Genomic DNA, 14,218 nt, shown 5'->3' on the forward strand with positions numbered 1-14,218 from the left:
AACTTTACCATTGCATTTCAGAAAACCTAAAATTACAAACTGTGTGTTAGCTTCAAAACTCCAGGAACATCAAGTTATCCTTCAGTTAAATCAGATCCTCTTTTATCAGTGAGAATAAATGACAAGTGCAATCTTATTTTATCCTTGGGGATTATCTTAACACAGGCTGAACACATCCTGCTTCATCTGATAACACTTTTTTAGACCTACGAATTTGAGATAAAGTAGTTCACTCAGGGCCATTAGCATACTTTTTAAATGAGAAAATTGAATCAAATAAACAAGGTGCATCTTTAGTTATACAAATCAACAAATCTAAATTTAGGCCTGCAATATATATATCTAGAAATATCTTTATTCATTATAGGTGATCTACCTGCTGTACAAAAATGTGATTGGATGTCTTCATTTTCAGTGCTGGTGCTTAGTTGCACATTCAGGACTTTGAACATAATTGAGATGAGATAAAACACTGACCTTTCATCATATGTAGCATCTTGGTCCACTTTTGACGTTGTCTTGAACTGTCAATGATAAAAGTAAAATACTGTTTTTAAAATCAAATGTTCAAGTAATGTATAAGATTGTTAAATGTATTCCTATAATTCTTGATCACTTGGATGATATTCTCTCTAATATGGCAAAAGATCAAAACAGTTGTGAATTCTGTGCTTTTTTTTTTTTTTTTTTATCAGTGGAAGTGATAGTGGCCAAGGTTCAAAGGTTTAACTCTGTCAGGATGTTTTTTTTTATGAGTTCTCTTACTCTATATTTTCACTCTCCAGAGCAGAGAAGGCTCTCTGGTGTACACCTGTCTGTGAGTGGGAGTGGAGAGGAGAAGAACACCTGAGAGGACCACAGTGACATTTGGTCAACGGCAGGTAGGAGAAACAAGAGTGTGTGCTGTTTTTAAATGCATTTATTCATTGTGTTTCTGTTGACTGATTATAAATAGTCATGTTTAATGTGAGTAAGAAGCTGCATCATACATCATTTTAAAAAGAGTAAAATCTGATGTGTAGGAAAAACTACTGGTTACGAATTAACTCACACTTGGATTTTAGAAATGCAACAGGTTTTCAGGTCAGCACTGTTGTGAATTTTTTCCAGTATATGAATCAAATGACTGGAAACATTGTATTATAATGATTACATTGTTTCGCTCAAATTCAACATCAAATCATCTTGTTCAGCTTTCTTGCCATCAATGAGGTAATAGCAAAGTGACAGAGCAAGCTAATAGATATTGCGTCACTTAGCTGCTGAGAGGTCAAAAATGTCATTGAGATTTTCAAAGTGATCTGACATAGAACTACAAGAGAGTAAGCGCTGGAAAAATACACCTAGAAATGAATAGCACTGCACTAGATCAGGTGGTTTACCATATAAATGTTAATTTATATACATTTATTTACAACTAGCACATTGACCCATAGGGAACCAAAGGTCATATTAATACCGATATCTAGGGACTGAAGTTAGTAAAGGGTCAACACACGGTATTCGAAATCTCTCTGATGGGACATTTTAGAGACAATTAGACAGATTAGTGTTGCTAAATGACCCAAATTTTTACTTTTAAATTCATTTTTGCTTTAGTTGGACCATAAGGGATTATCCAAAACAAGGAACCACTTTATATTGAAATAAATGTTGGAATGGCAATCAATTAAAGCTTGCTCTCTGATGGGACAATACTGTGTTTTGACCCGAAATGCATCGTTCCTGTTTTTAACTTCAATTCCTATAATGCAATGTAGTACTGTGCTTCCCGTCAACCATCATGGGCATAGCAATGTGATTGTAAGGCTATTGTATTCCAAAATTACTATTATCTCCCAGAATATTAATCCTATCAACTTGCCAAGGTGTTTAATGTGGAGATGGGACTATCCCTCAACTGTAGGAACCAAATTGGCCTGTTGGAAACATCTGAATTTCTCAGAACTGTGCAGATACACACACACACACACACACACACACACACACACACAGACACTCTGAGACCTTCCAGTGTTATGATATAGACTACGATACAGATTGTATACATCGATGTTCACAACTTGTTTCTGCTGCCCCAAGTAGCCTGCAAAGTTAGACCGATGCAAAGACTACCAGTTTTTTAATGGTTCACAGCTGATTAGCGCATTTCAAAGGTCAAACACTTGAACTCTGAACAGTTTTTCTACTCACTGACTGTATATTCAACTAAATGAATATCAATACTAATACTTACTTTTCTGCTCTAAGCATAGTTCATCAAGTGAAGATGCCTGCAATGGTTACTGACTGTTTGCTTACTGTCGTGTTTTTTTTAATCAATTCATCCATTTCTGTGAAGCTCTGCGAGGCGACTGTTGTGATATTGGGTTCTATAAATGAAACTGAATTTAAAATTCATAATAAGTTTATTGGGTTTGTTGAAACTATAAATGCAGATTAGATTAATTTGTACAGTGTAGTGTACAAGTATATGTGTATATGTATTTGTGCATTTTTGTTTTCATTTTTCCTCTGGAATTTGTAATATTTCTGGGAGGGTAAAAAAGGAAAAATACTTGTATAGTAAATGTAATTGTATTTATACTTTTAAAAATCTTTTTTTGTTTAAATTGTATCTTTATTTGGAATGATCATGAAAATTCCCAGCATATCAACATTGGTAGAAAAAATAAATAAATAAATGTCAATCCAGTGATTTTTTTTTGAGTCCAGGAGATGCACTTCACCAGCCAGATGGGGCTCATATACTCACTTAGAAAGAAAGAAAAAAAAAAACTCAGATTCCAACTTAGTTAATTCTGTATATGTTGTTCAATCTTTGACTATAGAAAACAGAACAGGGGGTGGTCACTTCTCAAAATCTTAATAAAAATGACCTTGATCAAAAAAAGGTTTATTGGGTTTGATCCCAGTAAGTCAGTAAGTTGCTACTCAAGGCAGTAAGGGACAGAGATTTGCAGGATGGTGATTGACTAAAACTTTGATAGCACTGTCTTTTCTCCCAGCAGGCTTTGCACCATGGAGTTCCTTTTCCAGCTGCTGTTCTCCCCCCTCCCAACCCCTGCCATCATCTCCTTGTTTGCGGTGGCAGCTGCTACCCTATTTTACCTCAACACACGGCCCAGTCCCCTCCGGACCTGCGTCGACCTCAACTGTCAAACTCTGGGTATAAAAGTAAGGGGAGCTTTTAATGCTTTACAAATGTTCATGACTGTGCTTTCAGTTTAACAATGCGCTGAGTTGGTCTTCGGAGTGATTTATCTCTATCATATGGCAGACAGAAATTGCTGATGAGCGCTTTCACAGAGGGTTGGTGCGCTCTAAAAACAATATAACCGCAAACCACTATTCATCAGACTGCTGTTCTCAGATTGTCGCCTCTTTTGACATGTTTAGGATGGAGCACGCAAAACTGCACTGCTAGAAGATAACAACAACTTGATGGCGTATTACCATGATGATGCCAAAACCCTCTATGAAGTTTTTCAAAGGGGACTCAAAGTTTCAGGTGAATGAAAAATCCCACTCGTTTTGTTATTTAAAGGCAAAGTATGTAACATTTTCTTGAAAACACTATATTGATAATAATCCTTCTCAGTCATCACTCCTGACCCTTTCTCAAATCGTGGTACATTTACCTGCAGAAACCCTGATCTCTTCCTGTACTTTGCTTTCATTTTTGTTTTACTGTGCTTGGGACATTTCTGGGCCTGTGAACTTCAGGCAGTGAGTTTCTATCTACGGCCAATGACTGCATCCTGCAACATGTGTAGATGTACAACACAAACACACAAGTCAACCCCCCTTCCTTTCTCATATCTTGGATGTAGTTCTTTGCCTTGTCTTAGTCCCTCCCACCAGAAATGTGAGGGGAGGTGTTAAGGCGAGCAGCCAAGGCAACAGGACTTTACAAAGTCACATCCTCAGCTGTGACATGAGGAACAGATGCATCTTTTATCTGTTATTTTGTCGATGTTTCCCCCTATCCTTTGTCCTCTGTCAGGAGTGTTCATGTAAACGTAGAATTTTTTTTGTTAACTTTTAATTCAATTCTCAACATGCCATAATGTGTCAGTAAGAGATGTAGCATTACTTTTTTTCCCTTTTAATTAACACAAGCAAATATGATCATTTTAACTGTACAACTTCAGAATAAGTTAAACTTCAATTAAAGCCCAGATCCTGTCATGGGCTGTATAATCCAGATGCAGGTCATGTTACTATTTGCACATCATGGGTCCAGTCACTGAATCTACAAAGCAAAGACTGAGAATAAATGCATTTCCTCGATCTTGCCTCTAGTCCTTTAATGACCATTTTGAAATATGCCTCAATTCCCTAAAAATGCACAAGATCAATTCCTGAGTCATGATTATAGAGATGGAAAAATGGGGAATGAAGAGGAGCCTTCCAGTTCCACAGCTCTCTCCTTTCTGCAAAACCTGAGAAACAAAATTCTGGGCAAAGTGACCACAAATGGAAGCTTGTGCCTCTAAAGCAGGGGTGTCAAACTCATTTTAGTTCAGGGGCCACATTCAGCTTAATACAATATTAAGTGGGCCGGACCAGTAAAATAATATAAATAATAGGATAATAACTTTTGAGTGACAAAAGTAAAATTCCATAATGAAAATTTACATCTACGAATTGTACTCCAACATAACATTAACAAATATGAACAAACTGTAAATATTAAGAAAAATAAGTGCAATGTTAACAATATTACACTTTAGTTTATCATTTATACATGTGAATCATAACTTGGAGATCACAGTGGATCTAAAAATACACAAAACAGTTAACAGGGAGAATATTATTAAAATTCCACATACTTCTCTGAAGAGATTTCAGATATTCACTTTTTTTTTTTTTTTTTTGTAATGTAAATTTTTTACACTAAAACAAAGAGAAAAATTAGCAGTTTTCATAATTTATAGGTTATTATGATAGTATTTTACTGGTCTGGCCATTTTTAGGTTGAAATGACCTAAAATAATTTTAACATCCTTGACTGTTAATATCTTCAGTGTTATGTTTTTTTTTTTGCATTTCACAAATTCATCCCAGGGGCCAGACTGAACCTTTTGGTGGGCCGGATTTGGCCCCCGGGCCGCATGTTTGACATCTGTGCTCTAAAGCATTCCTGTAGAGTTTTGCAAAGGTGTCAGTGTGCTTATCCATTTAAAGAACATAACCACTGTGACAGAATTGATAATATTTTACTCCATTTCACGTTTTTTTTTCCATTATTCAGTCTATTGCTCGCTTGCCCAGTGCTCTCTTCCTCGTTCATGAACTAGAGCTTGGTTTTACATACTTTGCCGCAATGCTTAATTCCAATATCCTTTCTTGTCAAACTCAATCATCTTGTATCTGAATGTAGAACTGGAGCTTCACTGTGAATCTGCCAAACATGGTTATACGTTTCATTTGCAGGCAATGGACCATGTTTGGGCTACAGAAAACCTGGAAGGCCGTACCAGTGGTTGAGGTACAAGCAGGTAAAATGCAGCAGAACTCATTTAAAATGGTAAAAATAGACTTTTGAGCTACCCAGCTGATGTATGTACTTTTATTTACTCTGTGAAGGTGTCGGACAGGGCAGAGCACTTGGGGTCGGGGCTTCTTCACAGGGGTTTGAAGCCTAACTCAGACACTTTCATCGGTATATTTGCTCAGAATAGACCAGAAGTAAGTACACCCACATGGTCTTAAATGTGTCAAGTGTGGCCTCCTGTTTGGAAGTTTTTCCAAAGGAGCCCATTTTCAGTGTGACCTACAAACCACAGCTTTGTAGTTTAATGCCTAATTGGTTGTTCACAGTGGATTATTGGTGAGCTGGCCTGTTACACCTACTCCATGGTAGCAGTTCCCTTGTATGACACCCTTGGACCTGAGGCTCTTGTGTTCATTATCGACCGAGGTAACAGGAAGCGCTCTGCAGTTTAACGCTTTTAATTACAGAGCAGACCTTGGTCCTCAACTTCACTGATCCCCACAGGCATCTGCTCCTCATATGTCATGCATTCTGTTTCACTCTTCCTTTTGTGCTTGTCTTGACACACAATTCAATAATGCTTTACTGATGCAGAGTATATAGTCTAAGTACATTTTAACTTGACCCGCTGCAGTTTCTCTGCTCATAATGCCAACAGCAGCATTAACGTTTACTCTGCATTTGTTTCCAGCTGAGATTTCCACAGTGCTTTGTGATAATCAAAACAAAGCAGAAACACTGGTGCAGAATCGGGAGAAAGGCCAGACTCCAGTTCTCAAAACCATCATCATTATGGACACTTTTGATCCTGAGCTGGTGGAGCGGGGAAAAAAGATTGGGGTGGATGTTGTGTCCTTGCAGGATGTGGAGGTAGTTTCTAATGACTCACCGCTTGTGTATTTGGTTTCATTATCGAACAAATCATTGGAATCTGTATTTAGAACTAAAACCATCAGTAGAAGCAACCACATTATTAAAACATGTTTTGTTTTTGTTTCTCTCCAGGCTGTGGGAAAAAATAATCTTCAAAAGCCAGTTGTAAGTTTGTTTCTACTATATTCATGTAATCAGTTTAAGTTGTTATGAGATGTATTAAGCTGCATGTCAACATGGTTCTGCTGATCAACAGCCACCCAAACCAGATGACCTGAGTATTGTGTGTTTCACCAGTGGCACAACAGGTAATTTATAGATATTAAGTCAATTTGCAGTGAAACTAATAAAGTACTTGTGTGTAATCGCCTCATACAATAAGATTTATGGCATAGATTATTCATTAAGTGGTAAGAGTGGATAGATAAGCAAAGATTTCATGATTTCTAAACCAGAATGAAACTTTCTGGGGAGGCATGTTTCTTAATGGGATAAATGATTTCTCAGGAAACCCAAAAGGAGCGATGTTAACCCATGAGAATGTGGTCTCTGATGCAGCTGGCGTTATCAGAAGCTTCGAGGTCTGTGCAAACGCAAATTTTCCATTTCAAAGCATGTGACTTCTCTTAATTTTTGGAATACTATTTGCTGATATCTTCATCATTCCATAGTCATCAGTGATTCCAACGCCAGAGGACGTCAGCATTTCGTTCCTGCCTTTAGCGCACATGTTTGAAAGAGTTGTGCAGGTACGGTCCAGTTCAACTGATTATTACAGTCCATGTATTTACAAAGATGTGAGAATCTGTTGAAATTTATATGGCGACATTGGCTTTGCTTGGGGGTTTCTTGCAGACGGTGTTGTATGGTGCTGGGGGTAAGGTGGGATTCTTCCAGGGTGACATCAGACTGCTGCCAGATGACATGAAAACCCTGCAGCCCACCATTTTCCCTGTAGTGCCTCGGCTTCTAAACAGAGTCTACGACAAAGTTAGTAATCATAAACCCCCCTCTATTCCATTTTTGGTTTAACCCTTTTATGCATGAATTATGAGAACCTTTGTCAAGATTTTTTTCCAGATTGTTTTTGTTCCTCTTTAGGCATGGAAAAAAAACCAATGTGATTGAAAAATTTTTTAATGAACCTATTTTTTATGGAGTTACAAAAACCATGTGTTTAATTTTTGAAGCGAAGAAACATATATTTAAAACCCATCATTAGAGAGTGATATACTGTGTGAAAACTATAAAATAAAAACATTTTTAATGCAGCTAATCTGATGTTTTCTCATATTTTAACATACTCTAATACTAATGAATAATACTCTGAATAAGTGAACATCTTGTTATAAAATAGAAGTACGCATAAAATAAGACATTATTGTAATTATCATAAGAATATATTATCACATTTATTGATCATTGTATTTGTTGTAAATAATTAAAGAGCATATAGATGTTATAGTTTATATTAAAAAACAGTTGATTATGCAAATCTGATTGTGTGTGAGGTGACCAAAAAAGTGCATGTGAATGGTTTGTATGGATATATTGTGGTGTTGTAAAAATATACAGAAGAAAAGGTGTGTTAACAAAACAAAGCCAATTTAATTATTAATTTGTGAAAAGGGGTGGGAATCAATAAGTTATACTTCTTCCCACTCCTTTTCGAGCGCAGAAAAATTTTGCTTGACCATGTTGATATTAAATAAGTACATAATTAAATATTAACCACACTATTTTGACATTCAACAATATATTTTTCCTCTTAGGTCCAAAGTGGAGCAAAGACGCCTTTCAAGAAATGGCTGCTGAACTTCGCTGTGGACAGGAAATACGCTGAAGTGAGGGAGGGCATCATCAGGAAAAACAGCATATGGGACAAGCTCATCTTTCACAAAGTCCAGGTACAAGTTCTATTTCAACTGACTATGTAGAACTGACTGGGATTATATAAGCATCTCCATGGTCTGCTGGTGCTCTAGGATTATGGTTAAACTAGGATCAATGGCAAAAACAGACATGAATAGCTTCATTTATTTAGTATTACTTTCAAACGGACATACACAGCTCATTTTCTGTGTACAAGTTGGAAATATATGTTTTAACTAAGGCTGTAAAATTAGCTGAGAAATAGTCAACAGATTAAAAACAGTGTGTGAGCTGACCTGTGATCGGTATGTGTTGCAGGTTGCACTAAGGTACTGATGTGTTTATTCATTTTACAACCATAAGCACTATGAAACAGCCATAAAATACCACATTTATGAATCACACTTTGCCTTTCTCTCCCTCACCTCTCCATACCTCCTGTGCTGCATATTCTGTCCTTCAGCAACTTTCCTACTGTGGTGAAATTGGACTGTTTACAGTCTACGGCCTCAAATAAATCATGAGTAACTTGCGGTTCCGCACTTTCACACCATAAGCAGCTTAGAGCAACAAATGTTGATATTCTTGCAAAGTGGTCACATGATACACCAACACACCACAACAGTTTGTATGAAATAAAATGTTTTTTTTTTTTTTTCATGAATCCTGGACTACAATGGAAATTCAGTTGGCTCTTGAACATATTTACTTAGAGCTGCAACCGATTGATCGATTAGGAGCTTGAAGTGAATGCAAAAATTCCCGATTCGATTAATCGACTCGAATTGATTGAAGGGAAATATTCTATTGCAGTTTTCCTGAATCGAAGCTTCTTTGTGCATCACAATAAGCGTCCATGTGAAACACAACAGTGGAACCAATGTTTAACAGCAGAGAAATGAAGGAAATTGTGAAGAATTGTGGTTGAATGATTTTTTTTTTTGGATCACTTTGAGTCGATTAATCGGTTGCAGCTCTATTTACTGTTGTATTGTCATTTATGTTGGTTCATATAAGATGTTGTTGCCTTCTAAACTGAGCTCCAAAACTAACTCTCAAAGGTCCAGAGAAGTATTATGGACCCCTCTCTTGTATATTAAGTTTTTCTATAATTTTGCATCAGGTGTGAACCCAAAGTCTTATCTGGCTCTTTAAGTCCACATTTTTGAGAATTGATCATTTTAGTAAATTAAAAAAAGATGCTTTTACTGTGAACTGACAGAACCTCAAGAAGATCAGCATTTTCAGCTTCCAATTTTTTTTTTTTCCCCACATAAGCGTCTTAAAACCTTTCATTCTAATATTGTACTTGTTTTTCAAGGTACATGTATTTATTAATTGATCATTCACATGTGCCCAAAAGGTTACATTATGAATTCAACAAATGCAAATGATGACACTAACCTCGTTTTATGAATTATACACACTCACTATGGAGCTTCTGAAGATCCAAATGAGACAAATTTCCTCCTTTACCTGACTGCACAAAGGTAGAGGTTCAGCAGTTATTTTACATTAAAGCCTATATGAAACCAATGTTATCATTTCTTTATGTCCAAGATTATGATTCTAATCAGTGCCATATCCCTCCACAGTGTATTAAAATATCTCACTTTTTTTATTAAAACAAATGGCATCACATATTCAAATTACCATTTAAAGGGTTAAAAGTTTTGAGCAGAGCTGAAGAGGGTTAAGAGATGTATATAGGAAAGATATTAAGATGATTTTATAGCAGTTGTTTTTCCTGTGTACATGCACATTTTTGGCTTCAGGGTAGTTGAAGAGCTCCACAAGGGTTATTTTTGTAACATTTTTGCTACATCATTAACATATCATGGATAAACTTCACTGATGGAAGTGCTTTATGTCGACCGTAGGAGTCTCTCGGGGGTCGTGTGCGGGTCATGGTGACGGGAGCAGCTCCAATCTCCCCCTCTGTTCTCAACTTCCTTCGCGCCTCCCTGGGATGTCAGGTAATAACAAGTATCTTGTGTCCTATATCTGTACAATATCTTTGCAACACATAGCCACAAGTTTTGATCTAAGTGGGGATGGAATGGAACTAAGTTATGCTCACTAAATATAATAGACTACTAACTTACTTTTCCTCTTTAAGAGACAGTGGGAGGGGATTTCTCCCTGTGGTAGAACTTTAATGACCTTTGGTGTAGGCTGCAAAATGGCACAGTAACCATGTCATGTTTTTGTTTGGGGAGTAAAGATTGCAAAAATGGTGTTGGGTTGTATCGATTGCTTGTCACGTTGACCTGGTTGCACTCCTTAATTGGCTCTGGTTCAACTTTTTTTTGTGTGTGTGTTTTTTTTTTTTTTTGTTTTGTTTTTTTTCCTTAGATTTATGAGGCATACGGCCAAACAGAGTGCACAGCCGGTTGCACCTTCACCACACCTGGAGATGCCACCTCTGGTATGTAGTTCAGAGGGAGCTTGATAAGGAAATGTGTCATTAGCTACTAATAAAACAAAAGAACTTATTTCAAACAATATGTACTATAAAGATTAAATGTTATCACTAGACACATTCTCTTAAATACTGTCTCACTACTTTTCCAGGACATGTGGGAGCGCCCCTGCCTTGTAACATTGTGAAATTAGTGGATGTTGAAGAAATGAATTACTTTGCATCAAATGGTGAAGGGGAAGTAAGTTCTGGTTACTTTACTTGATGTAAATAATTCCTGTAAAATATATAAGGGATCTGGGTGATATTTTATCTGACTCTGATGGTTATTAGTTTCAGCTAAGTATAGTAAAGATTATGATGCATGATTACAGTTTTTCAAGAAAATTGCTAAAAATCAAACACTATTACATGCATTCAAACCTGTTTTTTTGTTTTCCCAACTCAGTGGAAATGTGCCAAGGTCTTTCAATATCCTGGGTACAGTTCCTGAATTGGAAAAGCAGCTACAGAAACTTGTTGGGTGGAAAAAGTTTTAAGTACATTTTGTGAAGGAGTATACAAATGTCAGAGCTTAACTAATAACTTCTGAATTCCTACTTAAACAAACTAGGCAGACAACAGAAAAAAGTCAAGATGTTTTTAAGGTCTTATTTCCTTCCAAATCACTTGACTTAAAATATATTGAAAGGCCATAACAGTATTTTTCCCCACTGGCACAAAAACATGCAGCCTGCTGAAACTTTTAAATGTGGAATGCTGAAACTTGATGTTTTGATTGACTGTTCTCACCTTGAATCATGTTTCTGGTTTCTTCTCAGGTCTGCATCAAGGGTAGAAATGTTTTCAAGGGGTATTTGAAAGACCCGGAGAAGACTGCAGAGGCCTTGGATGAAGACGGATGGCTCCACACTGGAGACATTGGGAAATGGCTGCCAGTAAGAACCAAATCCACAAACTGCTTACTTTAACATTTCCCTCATATAAACAAAATCTTAAGTTATGAACTGTTGCGATAGAGTGGAGTTCTTAAGATCATCGACCGTAAGAAGAACATCTTCAAGCTGGCCCAAGGGGAGTACATTGCACCAGAGAAAATTGAAAATGTCTATGTACGTAGTGCACCAGTGGCCCAAGTCTTTGTGCATGGAGACAGTCTGCAGGTAAGTGAAGCAACCTCTGCATATGTACACACTGGACGTAGAATATTCAGTGAATCCCTCTGACAATAATGAGCTCTGTTTCTGCAGTCCTGCCTGGTCGGCATTGTAGTCCCTGACCCAGAAGTCCTGCCGAGCTTTGCCAAGAATTTGGGATTACAAGATTCTATTGACAATCTCTGCAAAAAGACGGTACAATTTGTGTTTCACTATAAAACATTAAACATGCCCCAAAAATGATCTGCACAAGTTAAGAAACCTTGAGTAAATATTTACTTTTAAAACACAAAAACCATAAATGGCATTGCATGCCTGCTGTAAATCATAAGGAATGTCAGCAAATCAAATGTTTGTCTTTTTTTTGTTTTCTTTTTGAGTGTTTAACTATAACATTGTGTTTTGCAGGAAATCAAGAAGGCCATTCTTTCAGACATGATCAAACTGGGAAAAGAAGCAGGGCTTAAAACCTTTGAGCAGGTATCTGGGCATGGATTTCAACATTTTCTGTATAATTTTAATGATTATAATAAAATTCTAATTGACAGACTTGCAGTATATCTAAACATAACATTTGCAGGTCATCAACCTTCAAACATACTTTTAGTAGTGTGTACATTTCACTAAACATGACCTCTATTAAGCCTCTAGTGCTTACATGTAGCAGTAGCTTGTTCATGCTAAACACATTCAGAGTCTGACACTCATTTCTCTGATCTTGCTGCTTCTCCCTTCCAAAACATGACACAACCTGCATTTGAAATTAGGAATATGATCTAACTAACTATACTTTTCTCATATGATACAGGTGAAAGATGTGTACCTTCACCCAGAGCAGTTCACCATTGAGAATGGACTCCTGACTCCAACACTCAAGGCAAAGAGGGCTGAACTAAAGGCTTTATTTCAGCCACAGATTGATAAATTATATGCCAACATCCAATAAATTAAACTATGCTCATTAAAGTATGGAGTACATCAGTTATTGGGGCCTTTCCTATATGCACGTAAAGACAAGCTTTACATTTGCCATATGTCTTAGTTCTCAAAGCAACGATCCTGCTAGAATGAGTCACCAAAGACAATAAGGTTCTGCTAAACTCATCTCCCTGTTAACCTGATATTAAATTCAGTCTGGGGGTTGGCTGGACACACTTTTTGGATTCAACTTGAGTGAATCACTCTTGAACATTTGGGTGAAGGCTGGGAATTCAACCCTAGTCTCAAAGATTTACAGTAAGGAACAGTTCCTTCTAATGTTGCTGCTGGGAAGTTCAGCCTCTGCATTTAACCCGTCTAATCCACTTTAGACTGCAGAAGAAGGCTCTGGGGATCGGCTACCGATCTAAACCAGCACCTTGATCAAGGACACTGCAGAGTTAATCTAGCATACAGACATGGAAAAAATTATTAGACCACTTCTTGTTTTCTTCAGTTTCTTGTTCATTTTAATGCCTGGTACATTTGTTTGGACAAATATAATAACAAAATAGCTCATAGGAGTTCAATTTAAGAGCTGACATCTAATCATTTTCCATGGTTTTCTTGATATCCAAAATCACTTCAGTTCTTACATCAACTGCTATGGCATTGTACTGCCAAAAACAGTGCTTTTAGGCATTTCATGTTTTCTTTTCTGTGTGTATTAGTCACATGATACTCGCAGGAGTTAGTACTTGATTACATAACCATGGTTTTTGATGGCCTGATAATTATTTCCGCAACTGTATATGTTTGTGATTGTAAGGGAAACTGAAGTAAACCTGCACCTGGTGAACAAGAGCAAATGACAGTAATTCCATGGTCTGCCTGGGAATCTAAACCAGAACCTTCTTGCTGTGAAGACAGACCACTATGCCCATTTAAACACATCAGCTCCTCTTCACACACAGCTCTAGAAGTCTCGCTGAGATGCAGCCAGATATCTGTAAAGCCTTAAAGGTAAAGTGAATCACAACAGTTAATGTAACCTCATGAATCTATGATCTCAAAAGTGTTAAGTTGGAGCAGAGTTCATGCTAATTGCTTACTAGTTATTAGAAACTTGTTTTTTACTAAGTGAATCTACTAAATGGATAGGAATAGACAAAATCCAAATAGATCAAGACCTTTAAGTGAATCAATACTGCCCTCAAGTGTTGTAATATGTTTATAGCAGGTACTGGTAACTCCCACACAGCTGGTAAATACAAACCAGTGCCAGAAGAAATAATAAAATTGCAATAATTACAAATATTTTCAGCAAGGCAAATAAGGTGCACTAATTTGCTGTATGCTTTAAGGAGGTGAAAGGGCATTTCAACTTGTACAGAATTTTGTCTTTTAATAAATGTGCCTTTTAAATGTACATATTCTGTGTTCACAAAAAAATATATATAACTATGCAAATTTGGG

General features: G+C 36.9%; 1 protein-coding gene across 1 annotated transcript; it reads left to right on the forward strand.

Moving 5' to 3' along the window:
• Positions 1-805: 805 nt before the first annotated feature.
• On the forward strand, positions 806-12,770 carry acsl5 (acyl-CoA synthetase long chain family member 5). The gene is made up of 21 exons (XM_030121716.1): positions 806-881; positions 3,012-3,177; positions 3,400-3,511; positions 5,440-5,504; positions 5,593-5,694; positions 5,827-5,926; positions 6,192-6,370; positions 6,506-6,538; positions 6,630-6,681; positions 6,881-6,954; positions 7,045-7,122; positions 7,229-7,363; positions 8,146-8,280; positions 10,126-10,221; positions 10,601-10,673; positions 10,820-10,908; positions 11,489-11,605; positions 11,687-11,830; positions 11,918-12,019; positions 12,233-12,304; positions 12,633-12,770. Exons 2-21 carry the CDS (start codon positions 3,022-3,024, stop codon positions 12,768-12,770), a joined length of 2,052 nt encoding a protein of 683 aa, XP_029977576.1. The 5' UTR covers positions 806-881; positions 3,012-3,021.
• The last annotated feature ends 1,448 nt before the right edge of the window (positions 12,771-14,218 follow it).

The sequence above is a fragment of the Sphaeramia orbicularis genome, chromosome 19 (genome assembly GCF_902148855.1).
Source record: "Sphaeramia orbicularis chromosome 19, fSphaOr1.1, whole genome shotgun sequence".
Classification (NCBI taxonomy): Eukaryota; Metazoa; Chordata; class Actinopteri; order Kurtiformes; family Apogonidae; genus Sphaeramia; species Sphaeramia orbicularis.

Excerpts from the sequence above, each read along its gene's own strand:
- acsl5 (XM_030121716.1), top strand. The coding sequence starts at position 3,022 with ATGGAGTTCCTTTTCCAGCTGCTGTTCTCCCCCCTCCCAACCCCTGCC. Across the intron at positions 3,512-5,439 it reads AAGGGGACTCAAAGTTTCAG|GCAATGGACCATGTTTGGGC; the intron begins GTGAATGAAAAA and ends TTTCATTTGCAG. Across the intron at positions 10,674-10,819 it reads ACCTGGAGATGCCACCTCTG|GACATGTGGGAGCGCCCCTG; the intron begins GTATGTAGTTCA and ends CTACTTTTCCAG.